General features: G+C 42.6%; 1 protein-coding gene across 3 annotated transcripts in view; it reads right to left on the bottom strand.

Annotated features, from left to right (window-relative positions):
* SLC1A2 (solute carrier family 1 member 2) overlaps positions 1–22,561 on the bottom strand; it is a 132,827-nt gene that overhangs the window by 16,737 nt on the left and 93,529 nt on the right. For all 3 annotated transcript variants that reach the window (XM_073541811.1, XM_073541810.1, XM_073541812.1), the window contains exons 4-8: positions 14,742–14,992; positions 14,203–14,359; positions 13,383–13,509; positions 11,018–11,251; positions 752–946 (exon numbers count right to left, since the gene is read on the bottom strand). In XM_073541811.1, the coding sequence (XP_073397912.1) occupies positions 752–946; positions 11,018–11,251; positions 13,383–13,509; positions 14,203–14,359; positions 14,742–14,992 (964 nt within the window). The remainder of the gene's footprint in view (positions 1–751; positions 947–11,017; positions 11,252–13,382; positions 13,510–14,202; positions 14,360–14,741; positions 14,993–22,561) is intronic.

The raw sequence follows: 22,561 nt of genomic DNA on the forward strand, positions 1-22,561 counted from the left end.
TCCCATACCTTGGTGCCAAAGCTGTATGTTCTTGATAAAAAAATATAAATGTGATCTGTGAGAGTAGGCTAAAATGTTCTATACAGTAGCTAACTAAAGGCTATTGTCCATGCAACAAGTAATGGAAGAGTGGCACTCACCGTCCTCAAAATTCACTTTTTTTGGCAATTTTAAAACATCCAGGTCAGGAGAGTAGTCAGTGGAACAAAGAGCTGGATAACGATCATTTTGCGCACTAGCGCTTCAATGAGTACCTGTTGAAGTGCTAGTGCACGAAACGATCTCATCTAGCTCTTTGTTCCACTGACTACTCTCCTGACCTGGATGTTTTAAAATTGCTAAAATAAAGTGAATTTTAAGGAAGGTGAGTGCCATTCTTCCCTTACTTGTTGCATAGACATTGGTTTTGTTTTTTCATGAGTGGGCACCCGAAAGTCTGATTTGGGCAGCCATAAAGTGGAGTGGATATTTAAAAATAGCTGAGCATAAGTGCTGTAGTGGTGTCGATCATTTTGTCTGAATTGGAATAACTAAAGGCTATGGATACTCTAGAACTGATTTTATTGTTTAGAAATTTTCAACATAAAGAAATAACCAGCTCTCTAAACATCTCCCTTACTGCTGTAGAGCCTGTGTAGCTCTCTTCACATAGCTGGCTGTGCTGTTGCTTCTAATAAAGAGCCTTAAATATGGAGATCATGTTTTTCCCATTTCAAAGAAGTCCACAGTCGTTTGTTCCCAGGCTACTTACCTCACTGTTACAATCTGTCCTCCATCCAGTATCACGCCGTTCATCTGGGCAATAAAAATAGCCGCCACGGCCTCATAAAGAGCAGTTCCGTCCATATTAATTGTAGCTCCAACGGGGAGCACAAAGCGCGTTACTCTCTTGTCAATACCCAGGTTTTCCTCCAGGCAGCGGAAGGTGACGGGCAATGTTCCGGCACTACAACACCCAACAGTTATATTGTTAGGGTCAAAAGGAAATGTGAATATATGGAGGCAATAGAAATGTTATACCGTAGGGTATATCAGAAGGCTATAATATGAACTGATATTCTACAGCAGGACCATAATGCTATGCGTCCTTCTAAAGCCTAGAGACAACTCATATAAGTAGATATCATGCTCACAGTGGCAGTATTCAATATATTGTGCAGTATATCTCATGTAACAGTATTGATTAACGGCATTCGTATTAATGGGGCTTTTGAAGGGACCCCCTCAATGACTCTTACTCTCCCTCTTCACCTCTCCTACTTTTGTCCATCTCCTCATTTACCCCTTTGACCCTACGTCCTCATCTTTGCTGGTAATTAGGTTCCTCTTCATGGTGCTCCAAGTTTGCATTCTTTACTTCTTCTAACCCTTCTTTTTGGTGCTTTTTCTTTTTTATTACTTTTTACGTTATTTTTGTAGGGCAAGCTTTCTCCGTCCAAAAGAAGGATAAGATGGGACCGAGTAACATATCGGCTACACTTTTCTAAGGACCCTATAGCTGACGAAATGCCATGGTACGTATGCCCTGGGCAGGATTATGGCCTCCACGAATAAACAATGCACATATTTGTATCATCGTGAAGCATTTTGAGATTGCGCTGAGCGAGAGTGACCTTGTGTATAAATAAACCCGCAGTGTACTATGTATATGGCGCCCCTGGGAATGGCCTCTCTCCAGAGATTCTCAAAGCGCATGAAGCTAAATATCTACAAGCAACTATGAGAAAGTAGATCGAAGCTGGTGGTTATGATGCATGAAAGCTATCTCCGCGGAGAAGTGGCCTTGTTGTCCATAACTATCAGATCACTTCCATTTTTTTCTGCTTCTTCACACATGGTTGCATTTTTATTGTTTGTTTGTTTTCATACATTTTTTATGCCTTATGTCAGTGTGGGGAAAACAATAAGAGAACGAATATAGCGCGGTATTAAAAAAAAAAAAAAGAAATAAAGGTGCAATACAATATCATAACATACATTATGGAAAAAAAATACTGAAATGTTGCAATTATCCATTGCTAGCAAAGGTGTCCTAAATTGAGCCAGTGCCGATCTCTGCCTGCCAGTGCAATCCACCGGCCAGCCACGCGACCAGCTAGCTAGGATAGATGAACTAAAGGGGCACTAGATGGCACATCAACATCATAATCCTGAACAACCCCTTTAAAGGAGGAGTGTGTGGCACTAGATTGCAAATAGGATTAAGAAATCACCAAATACCACTATAGACACTGTATATATTGCTATGTAAAGATCATGGGCACGGTATGGCATTTTTTATGAATGGTATAAGAGGGCATTTATTTGGATTCTTTATACATTATTTGTTCCTTATTCCTCTGGCAATGTATGATATTTTTATCTGGATGCTGCATACATAATTCACATAAAGAGTGTAGACTGTATTTATCAATTTTTTACCTGTTTGACAATATATCCTTGAATGGTACACAGAACTTTCTGGTACAGTGTTGCACTATCTAGGCTCTGTATACACTATCTGATACAGTGCTGCACTATCTAGGCTCTGTATACACTATTTATCTGATACAGTGCTGCACTATCTAGGCTCTGTATATACCATTTATCTGATACAGTGTTGCACTATCTAGGCTCTGTGTACACTATTTATCTGATACAGTGCTGCACTATCTAGGCTCTGTATATACTATTTATCTGATACAGTGCTGCACTATCTAGGCTCTGTATATACTATTTATCTGATACAGTGCTGCACTATCTAGGCTCTGTATACACTATTTATCTGGTACAGTGTTGCACTATCTAGGCTCTGTATATACTATTTATCTGATACAGTGTTGCACTAGCTAGGCTCTGTATATACTATTTATCTGATACAGTGTTGCGCTATCTAGGCTCTGTCTACACTATTTATCTGATACAGTGTTGCACTATCTAGGCTCTGTACACACTATTTATCTGATACAGTGTTGCACTATCTAGGCTCTGTGTACACTATTTATCTGGTACAGTGTTGCACTATCTAGGCTCTGTGTACACTATTTATCTGGTACAGTGTTGCACTATCTAGGCTCTGTATATACTATTTATCTGATACAGTGTTGCACTATCTAGGCTCTGTGCACACTATTTATCTGGTACAGTGTTGCACTATCTAGGCTCTGTATACACTATTTATCTGATACAGTGCTGCACTATCTAGGCTCTGTACACACTATTTATCTGGTATGATGTTGCACTATCAAGGCTCTGTATACACTATTTATCTGATACAGTGTTGCACTATCTAGGCTCTGTATATACTATTTATCTGATACAGTGTTGCACTATCTAGGCTCTGTGTACACTATTTATCTGGTACAGTGTTGCACTATCTAGGCTCTGTATACACTATTTATCTGATACAGTGCTGCACTATCTAGGCTCTGTACACACTATTTATCTGGTATGATGTTGCACTATCAAGGCTCTGTCTACACTATTTATCTGATACAGTGTTGCACTATCTAGGCTCTGTATATACTATTTATCTGATACAGTGTTGCACTATCTAGGCTCTGTGTACACTATTTATTTGGTACAGTGTTGCACTATCTAGGCTCTGTATACACTATTTATCTGATACAGTGCTGCACTATCTAGGCTCTGTACACACTATTTATCTGGTATGATGTTGCACTATCAAGGCTCTGTATACACTATTTATCTGATACAGTGTTGCACTATCTAGGCTCTGTATACACTATTTATCTGTTACAGTGTTAAACTATCTTTGCTCTGTACACACTATTTATCTGGTATCATGTTGCACTATCAAGGCTCTGTATATACCAGGGGTCCTCAAACTTTTTAAACAGGGGGCCAGATTACGGACGCTCAGACCGTTGGAGGGCCGGAATATAGTTTAAAAAAAATTATGAATAAATTCCTGTGCACACAATAGGCAGCACAGGTCCCCATTAGGCAGCACAAGTCCCCAATAGGCAGGTAGATGTCCCCATTAGGCAGGTAAATGTCCCCAATAGGCAGCACAGGTCCCCATTAGGCAGGTAAATGTCCCCATTAGGCAGGTAAATATCCCCAATAGGCAGCACAGGTCCCCAAAAGGCAGGTAAATGTCCCCAATAGGCAGCAAAGGTCCCCATTAGGCAGCACAGGTCCCCAATTGTCAGGTAAATGTCCCCATTAGGCAGGTAAATGTCCCCATTAGGCAGGTAAATGTCCCCAATAGGCAGCACAGGTCTCCATTAGGCAGGTAAATGTCCCCATTAGGCAGGTAAATGTCCCCATTAGGCAGGTAAATGTCCCCATTAGGCAGGTAAATGTCCCCACTAGGCAGCACAGGTCCCCATTAGGCAGGTAAATGTCCCCATTAGGCAGGTAAATGTCCCCATTAGGCAGGTAAATGTCCCCATTAGGCAGCACAGGTCCCCATAGGGAGGTAAATGTCCCCATTAGGCAGCACAGGTCCCCATTAGGCAGGTAAATGTCCCCATTAGGCAGCACAGGTCCCCAATTGGCAGGTAAATGTCCCCATTAGGCAGGTAAATGTCCACAATAGGACCCGGCGTTAAAAAAAAAAAAAGTACTCACCTATGTCCCCCGCTGCTCTGAAGAGGCACCCGCTCATCTCAGTCTTCTTCCTGCACAGGCACACAGGCGGCGTGACGTCATCAGGCCACGCAGGCACTGTGCTCTGCTGCATATGGAGGGCTGCGTAACGCCTTTCCTCGGCGCCTCATCCCGCCCGCGATTACAGGGACCGCCGGCATTGAACTGCAGTGCAGTTCATGAGTTCATTGTCGGCCTGGCGGGGGGCCGGATAAAAGTCCTTGGTGGGCCGCATGTGGCCCGCGGGCCGTAGTTTGAGAACCCATGGTATATACTATTTATCTGTTACTCTTTGATACTACAGTCATGGCCAAAAGTTTTGAGAATGACACAAATATTAATTTTTACAAAGTCTACTGCTTCATTTTTTCTAATGGCAATTTGCATATACTCCAGAATGTTATAAAGAGTGATCAGCTTAACAGCAATTACTTGCAAAGTCAATATTTGCCTAGAAAATTAACTTTATCCCCCAAAACACATTTCAACATCATTGCAGCCCTGTCTTAAAAGGACTAGCTAACATCGTTTCAGTGATTGCTCCATTAACACAGGTGTGGGTGTTGATGAGGACAGGGCTGGAGATCAATCTGTCATGATTAAGTAAGAATGACACCACTGGACACTTTAAAAGGAGGCTGGTGCTTGGCATCATTGTTTCTCTTCTGTTAACCATGGTTATCTCTAAAGAAACACGATCATGTGAAAATATAATATTTGTGTCATTCTCTAAACTTTTGGCCATGACTGTATGTGTCTGGTACAGTGTCGTGCTTGCTCTATAGGCTCTACCTGTGCTATGTAGCCAGTGCTGTGTTTCACCATTTATCTGGTGGTATAGTGTGGCACTAATAACGTGGGTACTGTTTTTTTTCTACTTCTACCACTGAAGATTGACAAGTTTCTCTATTTAATCCCCTAATTTTGGAAAACACCACTACTAATTATTTAGATTGATAGCACAAAAAGAGACATTTCAAACTAAAAAACAACAACGGGAAAAAAAGAAATCCAGTGAAAATCAACCAGAAAATTGAATTTACTAAAAGAATGGAAAATCTTTCAGCTCCTGTAATAGACAATGACCAGGAAGGGAAATAGATTTGTGCTGTGTTTTTGCCAAGGAAAATAAATGCATGCTAGCTTCTAGCTACTGGCGGAGCGTGTCCTCAGTGCGAGACAGCTGCAAAATATCAGTCAGGCGCTCAGATTACTGCGCTAACAATTTCTAAGCCAGGGCTCAGTGGTGAACTGGTGCAAACAGGGTGTGGAGGACGAGATCTGCCTAATATTGGGCTGCTGTTCATTATCATGGATGTGGATCTGATAAGATCTTATGCTGCACGTCAACCAATATTCACATCCCTTACAACCTATAAGGACTGACATCCAGCTTTCCAAAGAGCATGAATGGCAGCAGGATCTACAGGAAGCTGGGTGTCAGTCCTTATATGTCGTCTGACCTACGGGGCCCAAAAGGACTGTAATCATAGGAACAAAGTTACACTGCACAGTATTATTTAGTAGTATATGGTATTTAGAAATCATATTGCAGTATTATATTGGCTCTTTAAGAGAGTATTATTTTGATTTTGCATATTTAGGCTCTGTATCGCAATATAATGTGGGCTGCATATAACACTATTATGTGAGCTATATATAATAGTATTATCTTGACACTATATGGCAGTATTATGTGGGCTGTATATGATAGTATTATGTGATATATATAGCAGTATTATCTTGGCATTATATACAGTATTATGTGAGCTATATATATAGTAGTACATATTATCTTGGCACTATATGACTGTATTATGTCAGCTACATATGGCAGTATTATCTTACCACTGTATCTCGGTATTATGTCAGCTACATATGGTAGTATTATGTTGTCACTATATTACGGTATTATGTCAGCTATATATGGTAGTATTATGTTGTCACTATATTACGGTATTATGTCAGCTATATATGGTAGTATTATTTTGTCACTATATTGCGATATTATGTCAGCTACATATGGTAGAATTATCTTGTCACTATATTGCGATATTATGTCAGCTACATATGGTAGTATTATGTTGTCACTTTATTACGGTATTAGGTCAGCTATATATGGTAGTATTTTGTCACTATATTGCGGTATTATGTCAGCTACATATGGTAGAATTATCTTGTCAGTATATTGCGGTATTAGGTCAGCTATATATGGTAGTATTATTTTGTCACTATATTGCGATATTATGTCAGCTACATATGGTAGTATTACGTTGTCACTATATTACGGTATTATGTCAGCTATATATGGTAGTATTATTTTGTCACTATATTGCGATAATATGTCAGCTACATATGGTAGAATTATCTTGTCACTATATTGCGATATTATGTCAGCTACATATGGTAGTATTATGTTGTCACTTTATTACGGTATTACAGTGCCTACAAGTAGTATTCACCCCCCTGCAGATTTAGCAGGTTTGATAAGATGCAAATAAGTTAGAGCCTTCAAACTTCACACAAGAGCAGGATTTATTAACAGATGCATAAATCTTACAAACCAAAAAGTTATGTTTCTCAGTTAAATTTTAATAAATTTTAAACATACAAGTGTGGGTCAATTATTATTCAACCCCTAGGTTTAATATTTTGTGGAATAACCCTTGTTTGCAATTACAGCTAATAATCGTCTTTTATAAGACCTGATCAGGCCGGCACAGGTCTCTGGAGTTATCTTGGCCAACTCCTCCATGCAGATCTTCTCCAAGTTATCTAGGTTCTTTGGGTGTCTCATGTGGACTTTAATCTTGAGCTCCTTCCACAAGTTTTCAATTGGGTTAAGGTCAGGAGACTGACTAGGCCACTCCAACACCTTGATTTTTTGCCTCTTGAACCAGGCCTTGGTTTTCTTGGCTGTGTGCTTTGGGTCGTTGTCTTGTTGGAAGATGAAATGACGACCCATCTTAAGATCCTTGATGGAGGAGCGGAGGTTCTTGGCCAAAATCTCCAGGTAGGCCGTGCTATCCATCTTCCCATGGATGCGGACCAGATGGCCAGGCCCCTTGGCTGAGAAACAGCCCCACAGCATGATGCTGCCACCACCATGCTTGACTGTAGAGATGGTATTCTTGGGGTCGTATGCAGTGCCATCTAGTCTCCAAACGTCACGTGTGTGGTTGGCACCAAAGATCTCGATCTTGGTCTCATCAGACCAGAGAACCTTGAACCAGTCTATCTCAGAGTCCTCCAAGTGATCATGAGCAAACTGTAGACGAGCCTTGACATGACGCTTTGAAAGTAAAGGTACCTTACGGGCTCGTCTGGAACGGAGACCATTGCGGTGGAGTACGTTACTTATGGTATTGACTGAAACCAATGTCCCCACTGCCATGAGATCTTCCCGGAGCTCCTTCCTTGTTGTCCTTGGGTTAGCCTTGACTCTTCGGACAAGCCTGGCCTCGGCACGGGAGGAAACTTTCAAAGGCTGTCCAGGCCGTGGAAGGCTAACAGTAGTTCCATAAGCCTTCCACTTCCAGATGATGCTCCCAACAGTGGAGACAGGTAGGCCCAACTCCTTGGAAAGGGTTTTGTACCCCTTGCCAGCCTTGTGACCCTCCACGATCTTGTCTCTGATGGCCTTGGAATGCTCCTTTGTCTTTCCCATGTTGACCATGTATGAGTGCTGTTCACAAGTTTGGGGAGGGTCTTAAATAGTCAGAAAAGGCTGGAAAAAGAGATAATTAATCCAAACATGTGAAGCTCATTGTTCTTTGTGCCTGAAATACTTCTTAATACTTTAGGGGAACCAAACAGAATTCTGGTGGTTTGAGGGGTTGAATAATAAATGACCCTCTGAATAAACTTTTCACAATTTAAAAAAAAATTAAACAAAGAAATAACATTCTTTTTTGCTGCAGTGCATTTCACACTTCCAGGCTGATCTACAGTCCAAATGTCACAATGCCAAGTTAATTCCGAATGTGTAAACCTGCTAAATCTGCAGGGGGTTGAATACTACTTGTAGGCACTGTATGTCAGCTATATATGGTAGTATTATTGTGTCACTATATTGCAGTATTATGTCAGCTACATATGGTAGAATTATCTTGTCAGTATATTGCGATATTATGTCAGCTATATATGGTAGTATTACGTTGTCACTATATTACGGTATTATGTCAGCTATATATGGTAGTATTATTTTGTCACTATATTGCGATATTATGTCAGCTACATATGGTAGTATTATGTTGTCACTTTATTACGGTATTATGTCAGCTATATATGGTAGTATTATTGTGTCACTATATTGCAGTATTATGTCAGCTACATATGGTAGAATTATCTTGTCAGTATATTGCGATATTATGTCAGCTATATATGGTAGTATTACGTTGTCACTATATTACGGTATTAGGTCAGCTATATATGGTAGTATTATTGTGTCACTATATTGCAGTATTATGTCAGCTACATATGGTAGAATTATCTTGTCACTATATTGCGATATTATGTCAGCTACATATGGTAGTATGTTGTCACTTTATTACGGTATTAGGTCAGCTATATATGGTAGTATTTTGTCACTATATTGCGGTATTATGTCAGCTACATATGGTAGAATTATCTTGTCAGTATATTGCGGTATTAGGTCAGCTATATATGGTAGTATTATTTTGTCACTATATTGCGATATTATGTCAGCTACATATGGTAGTATTACGTTGTCACTATATTACGGTATTATGTCAGCTATATATGGTAGTATTATTTTGTCACTATATTGCGATAATATGTCAGCTACATATGGTAGAATTATCTTGTCACTATATTGCGATATTATGTCAGCTACATATGGTAGTATTATGTTGTCACTTTATTACGGTATTATGTCAGCTATATATGGTAGTATTATTGTGTCACTATATTGCAGTATTATGTCAGCTACATATGGTAGAATTATCTTGTCAGTATATTGCGATATTATGTCAGCTATATATGGTAGTATTACGTTGTCACTATATTACGGTATTATGTCAGCTATATATGGTAGTATTATTTTGTCACTATATTGCGATATTATGTCAGCTACATATGGTAGTATTATGTTGTCACTTTATTACGGTATTATGTCAGCTATATATGGTAGTATTATTGTGTCACTATATTGCGGTATTATGTCAGCTACATATGGTAGAATTATCTTGTCAGTATATTGCGGTATTAGGTAAGCTATATATGGTAGAATTATTTTGTCACTATATTGCGATATTATGTCAGCTACATATGGTAGAATTATCTTGTCAGTATATTGCGGTATTAGGTCAGCTATATATGGTAGTATTATTTTGTCACTATATTGCGATATGTCAGCTACATATGGTAGAATTATGTTGTCACTTTATTACGGTATTATGTCAGCTATATATGGTAGTATTATTTTGTCACTATATTGCAGTATTATGTCAGCTATATATGGTAGTATTATTTTGTCACTATATTGCGATATTATGTCAGCTACATATGGTAGAATTATCTTATCATTATATTGCGGTATTATGTCAGCTACATATGGTAGTATTATGTTGTCACTTTATTACGGTATTATGTCAGCTATATATGGTAGTATTATTTTGTCACTATATTGCGGTATTATGTCAGCTACATATGGTAGAATTATCTTGTCAGTATATTGTGGTATTAGGTCAGCTATATATGGTTGTATGATTGTATTATTTTGTCACTATATGGTGATATTATGTGAACTAAATACAGTAGTATTACCATGGTATTATATAGGATGAAAATAGTTTTTATTTTTTTTGCCTAGGTCTCCATTTGCAATAAAACTGACCCCAAGTGGTAGGCTGTTTTTTAACCCCTTGCTTACTTTCCTCTATAGCTCTAAGTATATTCATGAACAAGGAGGATCAGGATGAACAGTGCAATAGCTGCTGAACATGCGGGTTGTATAAAAGTTGCTCTTATCCTTCTTATTCTAGCCCTTCATCCCTCAGTAGAGCATTGAGGGAGAGAGTGAAGTAATGGGTCTATGAGTCCGACTAGCTATAGGGATGTAATGCAGGGGTAACAGCTGGTTACCGACCTATCTTTCATGAAATAGTTTTTTTCTTATGGCAGATCCCCTTTAAGGATCATGTACATGGATTCTATTAGCCCCATACTGTGCCGCCATATGGTCCCTGTATGAGACTTTGTTCCATAACACGGCGTGTGATGGAGTATGCCGTATAGAAAATATGAGACACATGGAAGGACAGTAGGGTCCTACAGACATCTATGTGCACCGCATGGCGACTTTATACAACTACAAGCTTCTCCGGAGCCATAATACGGCTATGCATGTAGACCAGCCCGCCAGGATAGTTAAACCCCCCAAAAATAATATGCGAACACTTACCTGGAAGCCGTACCAAGAGCTGTGATCCAGGCCTGAAAAATGCCGGCCAGAAAGGAGAATGGACTCTTTCTGGTGATTATGAAGTACAGAGACGGCAAGAAAATGCCTCCATGGATAATGAGGCCCACGATGACGGTGATCATGTACATTCCTAGTTGCCTAGCAACAAGCTCCAAGTCTTTGATGGCGATGATTTTCCCACAGATCAGACAAGCGATACCGAAAGGAGAATACCTGGAGAGGAGCAAAGGGGCACAGATACATCTGAAATCGTCCACAACCATCACTCATCGCATAATGTGCTATACTATGTCCCGCTCTACCCATGGACGCACGATCTGGGCCAGACCACAGTTGGTAGAGGTTCCTTGACCCCCCCCCCCCCAAAAAAAAAATGGTGGTGGCTGGAAATGAGACAATCAATTTAAGAGGAATTGAATTTCACACCAAAATTTGTAAAAAAAATTAAATAAAAATATTGGACTCGCTTCCGACTGGCCCCATTTTTGCTGGATTATAGAGTTTTAGGAATGAGTTAAAACCTTCTCCTCGGCCTGGACTTGTCCCACCGCTGCCAGTCTTACGATGACTTCTATCTCCTTCAATGACATGAGTCGCGCCCCTTGTGACCACATGTGACTTAATGAATTTCAATGATGTGGGTCATGTACCAAGTGATGAAGTGGGGCCTACTGAACGGAGGACCCGGCTGGAGTGATGACAGTAGACAGAAGAACTGATCGGAGCAACGGCGGTGATGGGACAGGTATGGGGTAGGCAGAAGAAAAGGCGAGGGTAAGATATGTAGTTTCTTAACTCCGTTCCTGAATTAATTCACATTCAATTTATCTGATACAAATCTTGAATTGAGAAAATTTGTCTAAATACAATTTGGGGAGATTCTTTCAACTCTAATGATGGCCCCATCAACAGTAGAACTACCTGCTAGGCCAACCATGGATATGTTCTCAGTGGGGAGAGTGAGAGAAGTTGCGCCCAACCACCCTCGGTGATGGCATATCTCCTGTTAGAACAAAGCATCAGGCATATTGAAATTCAACATGCCTGATATTTCTATTCCCTAGCAGTTGATGTCAAGGGAAAGACAACATATACACACTCCAAAATGTTTGGGTTCGGCTAACTTTAGGCTTTGTTCTCGTTGAGGTGTTTTTAAACATTTTTGGCTTTGAAACTCTCCAAAATCTTGAAATACTCATATACCGCAATTTGTTTGTATGGCAAATCCATTTTGCTGTTCATATAAAGAGGTTTTTGGGGTTGTTGTTTTTTATTTCGGAATAGATTTTGAAGTCCTGAAGGAAACCTCTCCAAGCTAGTCATCGGTCCAAACAAAAGGCTACAAAAAACACTTCAGGAAAAAAAAATTCCTCCAAAGCTTCTTCAAAAAGAAGCATTTCCCACAACTGTTTCTGCTTGAAAGCTCTTGGTTTTTGAACATCTGAAAGAAACTTAACCTTACTTTTATGCATTGGGTACTTTGTGAGATAGATATTGATGGAGGTCATAACTCAAGGACAACCCTGATGTGAACTTCCGATCTATCCAAGTCGTTGCTGGGTGGTTTTCTTCCTTCAAGCTATAGTCATTTGGCAAGCAATCCCTTTTCTTGCGTCTGCAATTTTCTGCCTAATCAATTAACAACTGTGACTGGGCACCAAATTGTAAATATCAAACCAGTCAGCAATGAGGAACCAGATGTGCTTCCAGAAGGAACAAAGCAAATGGTAATTTGTTAGACTGGGAACTCATTGTCCTTTCGAGACGTTCTCCAAATTTTCTTTAAGGAGAGATCAATAAAGCTGTGTCAGCCTTCTTCCTCTGAGATCATGGATATCTTCCACCTGTAACAGGTCCAGAATTTCCCCAGAGACCTCATTGTCTCTCAGAAACTGGGTCTGTGGCTTTTACAAAGAATTGACAAAAGACCTTACGGTAAACAGGAAATTCGGCTAGCATAGGATGGTCATTGTTAGTGTGGAAACTGGGTCTGACACACATTGTGAAATAACGTCTGCTTGACACATTATTAGAAAAATTGCTTTTACGAAAAGGGAAATGTCAACGTGAAAAGGGAGTTAGGTAGCGGCCTACTGATTTCCGTGACTGATATGGAGTCCAAAAGTCAATGAGAGGCCACCAAGCTGGCCCGGTTGGAAAGGTATTCATAAAAGAGGCAAGTCAAGAATAAAACATTGAAAATGAGAACAAACAAAAACAGTTTCCAAAGAGTCGTATACCAGCTGTGACAGTCCAAGTAATTAACAGCATGGTTGGTGAAAGAAAGGACTAGATTTTGAACTTTGGTACAAATATCTATAGATTGCTCTCCACTTTTACATACCACATTATCATTGTCACAAGTTTCATCACAATCTCATTCAGGATGTTGAAGAATTCCACCATCAGTCTGGCCTGTTCACCCATTTTGCCCATGGCAATGCCGAATGCAATGAAGAAGCCAATTAAACCTGTGGAAAGAAGAGATGAAAGGCCATGTTGGAGTTGATGTAGAGCAGTCAAGAATCAAACACAGCATTGTCCGTCTCCACCACTAGTCACACACCAAGAATCAAATTGAGTGTTGTCCTTCTCCATCACTGGACATAGTCACAGACCAAGAATCAAACGCAGCATTGTCCATCTCTGTCACCAGTTGAAGTCACAGACCGCACATGAGAAGGACATTGGATTTCGAACCTTCAACTCACAGATGTGTCATCTTGAAAATAGCTTGAAGGAAATCCCTACATTCTACTATTTTGGGTCAATGATAATTACATTTTGTTTGTTTTACTGGTTAATTTAGGGTACACGAAGTAAACTTTGTTGGATGATAATTTCTGATGTTTTTCATAGTTAAACATCTAAATGGTTAGTTGTCCATCAACTACCGAGTGTTCTCCTACCTATGGCGATCTTAAAATAAGCTTATTCCCTAGAAGAGGCCTTCACGTTAATATCTTTAGAACTGGAAAACAGAAATATATTGAGTGAAAATATACAAGAGTGTCCACTATGTAGGAAGAGTTGGGTAAAGAAAGTCATAGACCTGAGCCTCAAAAACTGGAATCAGGATGTGGATAGCTCCCAATTTTTTTACAATCAGTATAGCTTTGTGTGTAGTCAGATCATGAAAATATCTCTAGATTTCTACTTCGTACCCAAGACGTTCATGCCGTCTTTGAACTCCAATTTTTTTTTAATTTCCTCTGTTGTTGTGACAACTGTGTCGTTCATGAGTGTAAAGACGGAGTCGGTCACATTGGTAGGTTCCTCAGTAGGAGCTTCCACAACAACCTTCTTGGTAACTGTCTGAATCTGGGGATTAAAAAAGCATATTTAGATTAGGGTATATTTTGGGCAAGATATTCTTTCTATACCCAACATTCTTATTATATCGTGCCCTCACTTTCTACAATATTGTAAACAGATTACCGTCAATCAGTTGCTGTCTAGAAAGGGTTCAATTTCTCCACAGCACCCCCGCAGGTGAAACTAGGCATTGTTATTTATTATTGAAATCAATGGACTGTGCAAGGACATGCTGAGTCTTCCAGAGCCAGAGGTACAGCTTGTAATCATGTTCTGCTCTGAAGGTGTTATAGTATTTGGCTTCCTAAATACATGTTTGGGTTAAGGGGGTGCATTTGGGACGCAGATCTCTTTCTCTCAGGTTTAATGTTAAAATGGATCTGCTTACTTGCTGGAAACAGGCTTGAACCAGGTTCTCTGGAAACAGATTTCTGATAAGATCAAAAAAGGCATCTAAACTGGAGACTTCATCATTTTCTTGCCCTTTTCCAAGTTGTTTCTTTAGTTTGGGGTCTCCGGGATGTATTGCCAAAACAAGGATGACTCCCAAGACTGCAGCAATAATGGTGGTTGCCATGTAGTAGACCATTGCCCTGGTGCCAAGACGTCCGCTCGATTTTGCATCCAATCCAGCCAAACCTATACAATAATTTAAAGAAAAAAAGGATTAGAAGTTTGGTTTTAATAATAATAATAATAATAATAATCTTTATTTATATAGCGCCAACATATTCCGCAGCGCTTTACAGTTTCAAAACACAAGTCATAAGTAACAACGTTAACAATACAATAATTAAAGCAAAATAAGACGAAATAAGATGACCCTGCTCGTTAGAGCTTACAATCTACAATGAGGTGAGGGAGATACAAAGTACAGGTGTGTATTTACAATTGTATTTTTACAATGAAGGTCCAGCCATCTTGAGGGAGTGAAGGATGGATGGAGATAGTGAATGGGCTACACACGCACACTTACACATAGAATGACTTTGATTAGTGAACGTGATAAGCCGCTCTGAACAAATGTGTTTTGAGGGAGCGCCTAAAACTATGCAAATTGTGGTTAGTCCTAATTTCTTGGGGTAGAGCATTCCAGAGGATATGAGCAGCACGGGAGAAGTCTTGGAGTCGGGAGTGGGAGGTACGGATTAGTGCAGAGGTTAGTAGAAAGTCGTTTGCAGAGCGCAGCGATCGGCTAGGCCGATAGACAGAAATGAGGTAGGAGATGAAAGGGGGTGCCGCACCGTGGAGAGCTTTGTGGGTGAGAACAAGTACTTTGAATTGGATCCTATAATGAATGGGCAGCCAGTGTAATGACTGACGAAGAGCGGATGTGTCCGAGTACCGATTAGCCAGATGGACGACCCTGGCCGCTGCATTAAGTATGGACTGGAGAGGGGATAGTCGAGTGACGGGGAGGCCAATTAATAGAGCGTTGCAGTAATCCAGGCGGGAGTGGATCAATGCTACAGTGAGGGTTTTTGTTGTTTCCATGGTGAGAAAAGGGCGGATTCTAGAGATGTTCTTTAGGTGTAAGCGGCAAGAGCGGGCAAGGGATTGTATATGGGATGTGAAGGAGAGATTGGTGTCAAACATAACACCCAGACAGCGCACCTGCTGCCGGGGAGTTATTGTGGTACCACCCAGTGAGAGGGAAATGTCAGATTTAGGGAGGTTAGTAGACGGCGGGAGCAGAGGAAGTTCAGTTTTGGAGAGGTTGAGTTTCAGATAGAGAGTGGACATGATATTGGAGACTGTGGACAGACAGTCACTGGCGTTCTGTAGTACAGAGAGGGTAAGGTCGGGGGAAGACGAATATAATTGTGTGTCATCAGCATAAAGATGGTACTGAAAGCCAAATCTGCTGATGGTCTGTCCAATTGGGGCCGTGTAGAGAGAGAAGAGAAGGGGGGCCAAGGACTGAGCCCTGAGGTACCCCGACTGCAAGAGGAAGAGGAGATGAAGTGGAGCCAGAGAACAAAACACTGAAGGAGCGGTCAGAGAGATAGGAAAAGAACCAGGAGAGAGCAGTGTCCTTAATGCCTAGTGACTGGAGCCTAGAGAGTAGGAGATGGTGGTCAACAGTATCGAAAGCTGCAGATAGGTCAAGAAGAATGAGCAGAGAGTGGTCACTGTTACGTTTTGCTGTCAGAAGGTCATTGGTCACTTTGATGAGTGCAGTTTCAGTCGAATGTAGGGGGCGGAAACCGGACTGTGAAGGGTCTAGGAGGGAGTGAGTGGAGAGGTAACGGGTGAGGCAGGAGTAAACTAAGCGCTCCAAAAGTTTAGAGATGAAGAGGAGATTGGAGACTGGTCTGTAATTGTTTGTGCAGGATGGGTCGAGAGCGGGTTCCTTTATAGTAATGGAGTAACGATGGCGTGTTTGAAGGAGGATGGGAAAATATTTACATTGCAACGTCTTTATTATACCTCCTCCATGGGTCCTAGGCTATATAGAGTGCTTCCAAAAATCAAAGCTGTAGCTTTTTGACTTTTGAACCTCCTAAAAATGGCAGTATGTTGCGATAATTCAAGGACTAGCAGTATGAGAAGGTATGCAGTAGCCAAAATGTCGCAATGCAACAATGATTGGGTCATCTACATCTATGATGAGAAAATGGAAAACGGTCTTAGGAGCTCAGGAAAGAGACTCAGACAAGTGATCGGTTTAAACCACAACGCGTTTCGACGGAGGATCAGTCTTCATCCGCCTTCCACCTGATGAAAACGGATCCTCCGTCGAAACGCGTTGTGGTTTAAACCGATCTCTTGTCCGAGTCTCTTTCCTGCGCTCCTAAGACCGTTTTCCATTTTCTCATTGCTCCTATCCTCCACTGGAGGTTTTTGGCTGGAGCTGCGGTGGAGACCTGACATCCTTGTCTGCCCCTGGGTTGCTTCCTAAGCGCTCCTTTATGACCGCTTATCACTGACTCTTATCTACAACTATGACGACCTAGTGTACGGCAACATCACGTTCTACGATACCCAAAAAGTTTTCATTCAGATATTTGATACAAATTTTTTTTCAGTCACTGGTACACAAAGGGTTATTCAGTCTGGGGCCGTATCTCTCCCGAGCCTGCGTTCTTTGATTCACCAGATTAATATATGGTTTAATTCCAGCTGTCACGAGGGATTTAATTGTGTGCAGGAAAATAGGGGCTACAGATGTTTCTGCCCAGTTGACGTGTTCTGCGTTTAATTGCTGGAGAGAGCTGCGCATCTCTCGGATGAGAGATCTGTCTATCCTTTTAGATGAGAGCATGGTGCGGAAATAGACACACAAGGCGCCGTTTCCTCCGCTTCACTAATGAGCCTTCTACTCACAATCTGTGCAAATATAAACTGTACACCTGTGCGGCTACAAAAAGACACGACAAGATGGGAATTTCGAAAAAATGAATCGAAAAATTCCGGGGGCCACATTGCAAACCTCGGCAATGACCAAGAAAGGTACTTTGCTTCCTTCGGGGCTGATGAAAGAGAAAAAAAATGCTTCTTTATTGGGTTTATTACTTATCTGAATAGTATATGGGGACCAAACAATTGTATGAGCTCTCATTCATGTCTCATACAATTTGTATCGGCCCTTAACTTGTTATAGCGCAGAACATCACTTAATGACCTTGGAGATCTTCTCGTCAGTATGACTACATTCCACCCTTTGCACCATCAAGAGGAGTGACCTAAAACATGGAGGGTCTTTTCTTACATTTCCTTTTTACAATCCTCCTGGTCATTTGGTCCATTTGACAGCATCACAACTCTCCTGCCTCTACACTGATGGGATGACCTCAATATGTGCTGCTAAATGAAGAATTTTCACAACACCTGTTTGCAAGATTCACAGTAAAATGCAAAAAGTGACCGTACACAATACTGCTGGCATCAGCCTGTAGTGAGTTTATTATGAATTATGCCAAGGCACCGTCACTGATGCGACTAGTAACTGCCAAGCTCTGTAGCTTAATCCTAATGTGCAACCACCAAGCTCTGTGCTTCAGTCCCAATATTTAACTGCTATGTGCCTCAGTTCTGATGTGTCACTGCCAAGATCTGTGCCTTAATCCTAATGTGTAACCACCAAGCACTGTGCCTCAATCCCAATGTGTAAGCGGCAAGCTTTGTGTCTCAGTCCTGATATGTAACTGCAAGCACTGTGATTCAATTCCAATGTGTAAACTGCAAGCCCTGTGCCTCAGTCCTGATATGTAACTGCAAGTACTGTGCCTCAATTAATATGTAACTGCCAAGCACTGTGCCTCAATCCCAATGTGTAAGTGGAGAGCACTGTACCTCAGTCCTGATATGTAACTGCCAAGCACTGTGTCACAATCAATATGTAACTGCCAAGCAGTGTCTAAATCCCAATGTGTAAGTGGCAAGCACTGTGCCTCAGTCCTGATACGTAACTGCCAAGCACTGTGCCACAATCAATATATAACTGACAAGTTATGTCTGTGCCTCAATCCCAATATGTAAGAGGCAAGCACGGTACCTCAGTCCTAATATGTAACTGCCAAGTACTGTTCCTCAATCCCAATGTGTAAGTGGCAAGCACTGTGCCTCAGCCATGGTATGGAACTGCCGAGCCTTGTGACACAATCAATATGTAACTGCCAAGCACTGTGCCTCAATTGATATGTAACTACCAAGCTCTGTGCTTCAGTCCTGATATGTAACTGCCAACCACTATGCCTCAATCCCAATGTGTAAACTGCAAGCCCTGTGCCTCAGTCCAGATACGTAACTGCCAAGTACTGTGCCTCAATCGATATGTAACTGCCAAGCACTGTGCCTCAATCGATAGGTAACTGCCAAGCACTGTGCCTCAATCGATAGGTAACTGCCAAGCACTGTGCCTCAATACAAATGTGTAAGTGGAAAGCACTGTACCACAGTCATGATATGTAACTGGGTCGCCCTCTCAGGGCTGTGGGGTACTCAGTACCGGGACCGATGAGCTTCAATGGGAGATGTCACGGCAGCTGGGACCCAGCCTGTGGCCCTGGGCGCCCATTGATAAAGGGAGTTGTTGCAGTGTGCTTATGGTGATGAAAGTTTATAAGTGATTCGTGACGCCACCTGTGGTACTCGGCAATAGAGATGTAAGCAGACGCTGCAGACAGATCCTCTGGGACAGATGGTGTGGTGCAGCAGTGATGGTATAGCCCTCCACAGGCAGGGCTGTAGTCCCAGGGCAGTGTAGGTGAAGTGACACATAGATGGTGTAGTGTCAGGCGCAAGGGATGTAGCAGTGCCGGGCAGGTTGACGCAGGAATAAGTGGAGGACACCAGGGCATGTAGTTCCAAAGCTTTACTCACAGTCTGTTGCAGGTACAGGTGCCTGCATCCGTGCCATGTCCTCCGGGTCAGGAGCTCAGCCAACTTCCAGGCAAGATGAAGTACTCCTTTCCAACACTCCGCCAACATGTGTGCCTTTTCTGAACGTCTCCTCTTATAGCGCCTTTGAATGAAGTACTCCTAGTACTGAGTTACACTGGAGTTCCTCCTGTCAGATGTTCCTATGAACTTTACTTGTACAGCAGACAGCTGTAACCTGCTTCGGGGACTCCTTGCTACCTAGTCCCGGCTCACTATCCAGTTGCTGTTGTGCCCCCAAGTCTTGTGTGGGAATAAAGTGGTCACTACTTCTATTCCTCCGGTGTCTGCTGCAGGACCATTAGTATCCATACAACCTCGGGGACCGGGCCCTGGCCTTGCGTTTAGAACTTGAAAAGGGTTCTCCTCTAACCCTGGTCCTTGTTCTCTTATTCTCCTTACGTTTCGTGTTAATCCTTCTTCCCCATGGAGAATCAAGCTTCCTTTCTCTGTCTCTTTCCTGTTCCAGCAGACCCAGATCACTGTGGCCTGGTGCAGCACTTCCCTCTTCCATCCCTCTCCCGGGGATCTTCTCTGTCTCACACTCTGTCCTTCTACATCCTCACTCACTGACTGAACGACTGACTCAACTCTTCCCGCTCTTTTATGTAAACTAAACTCCACCCACCTCCCAGCACGTTTCGGGTTCCAAGCAGGGAGCCACCAAGGGGTGCTATGCTATACTCCAAGCAGGGAGCCGCCGAAGGTGCTACACTACTTTGTGGTGGGGGTGCAGGTGTTGGAGTGTGGTCAGCTGTCTCCACCTTACCTGGATAGTGGGGCACCACACCTCAGGAGGAGGTGCAGTACCTCTGTGGCGACTGAAGCCTCAGGGGCGCCACATAACTGCTAAGCACTGTGTCACAATCAATATGTAACTGCCAAGCACTGTGTCTCAATCCCAATGTGTAAGTGGCAATTACTGTGCCTCAGTCCTGATATGTAACTGCCAAGCACTGTGCCACAATCAATATATAACTGACAAGTTATGTCTGTACCTCAATCCCAATGTGTAAGCGGCGAGCACGGTACCTCAGTCCTAATATGTAACTGCCAAGAACTATGCTTCAATTCCAATGTGTAAGCGGCAACCACTGTGCCTCAGCCATGATATGTAATTGCCAAGCACCGTGCCTCAATCCCATTGTGTAAGCGGCAAGCACTGTGCCTCAGCCATGATATGTAACTGCTATGTAATTGCCAAGCACTGTTACTCAATCCCAATGTGTAAGTGGCAAGCACTGTACCTCAGTCCTGATATGTAACTGCCAAGCACTGTGACTCAATCAATATTTAACTGCCAAGCACTGTGCCGAAATCGATATGTAACTGCCAAGCACTGTGCCTCTTTCGATATGTAACTACCATGCTCTGAGTCAGTCCTGATATGTAATGTGATAAAACACTCCAGGATCGACTTTGCTGGGGTCACAGGTCACGTGCGTTCAGCATGAAACTCAGGCGCAGAGCTGGGATTCGGGTGTAACTGACCCTGGGTCAGGTTTAACAACGGTGAAAGCAATGCAAAAGGAAATAAAACATAAAACAAATCCTTGCTTGTCCGGCACTAACTAAACAATGGACAACCTAACTACCAACTGGCGGGCTTCTCCCGTCCAGCCAAACCACAGTTGCAGTGGGCACTGCTTCCACTCACGTGTGTCTTTCACACAGACAGGCTCTCTGTGTTTCCAGGCTGAGACACTCACGCAACCACCTGGCATCCTTTTATATCCACCTCCCATTATTCATTAGCAAGCAGGTGCGATACTGACCAGACTAGGCCACATAGGAAAGGAATCTGGGCGAGATATACCTGCCCTCATCCACTATTCCCACATATCCCCCCCCCTCTGCTCAGACCACTCCAGTCGAGCAATGACACCCGCCAAACAGTGCACTCGGGACAGAGCATCTGCATTCCCCATCTGTACCCCTGGGCGGTGCTCCACCGTAAAAGTGTAGACCTGCAGGGCAAGGAACCACCGGGTCACCCGGCTATTCCGTTCCTTGTTCAAGTGAATCCACTTGAGAGGGGCATGGTCAGTGATCAGCCTGAACTTTCGGCCCGCCAGGTAATATTTCAGGGCCTCTAGAGCCCACTTAATGGCGAGGCACTCTTTTTCTATGACTGCATACCTTTGCTCGTGTTTATTCAGCTTCCTGCTGGGATAGAGGACCGGGTGTTCCACTCCGTCCCTCACTTGTGACAGTTCGGCCCCGATACCGGTATCAGAGGCATCCGTTTGTACCACAAACTCGCTGCGGAAGTCCGGAGTCACCAGTACGGGCTGAGAGCAAAGTGCCCGTTTTAGGCTATGGAAAGCTTCTTCAGCCGCTAAACTCCATTTAATCATGACGGAGTCTTTCCCTTTTGTAAGATCCGTCAGGGGGGTAGCGATGGCTGCAAAATTGGGTATGAACCGGCGATAATAGCCGGCGATCCCCAGGAAGGCTTGCACCTGCTTCTTGTTGACAGGTTGCGGCCAGTCCTGAACCGCCTGAATCTTATCAACCTGGGGTTTAACAACACCCCTCCCAATTACATACCCCAAATACCGGGCTTCTTCTAGCCCGATATGACATTTCTTGGGGTTCGCGGTTAGACCTGCCTCCCACAGGTCGTCAATCACAGCTTGTACTTTCTGGAGATGAGTCTCCCAGTCCAAGCTGTAAATGACAATGTCATCCAAATAGGCCGAAGCGTACTGCCTATGCGGCCTCAGGACTCGATCCATCAGTCTCTGGAAGGTCGCCGGTGCCCCGTGCAGTCCAAACGGCATATACACATACTGAAATAGACCTTCCGGCGTAGCAAATGCCGTC

The sequence above is a fragment of the Dendrobates tinctorius genome, unplaced genomic scaffold (genome assembly GCF_039654945.1).
Source record: "Dendrobates tinctorius isolate UK_male_01 unplaced genomic scaffold, ASM3965494v1 ptg000124l, whole genome shotgun sequence".
NCBI lineage: Eukaryota > Metazoa > Chordata > Amphibia > Anura > Dendrobatidae > Dendrobates > Dendrobates tinctorius.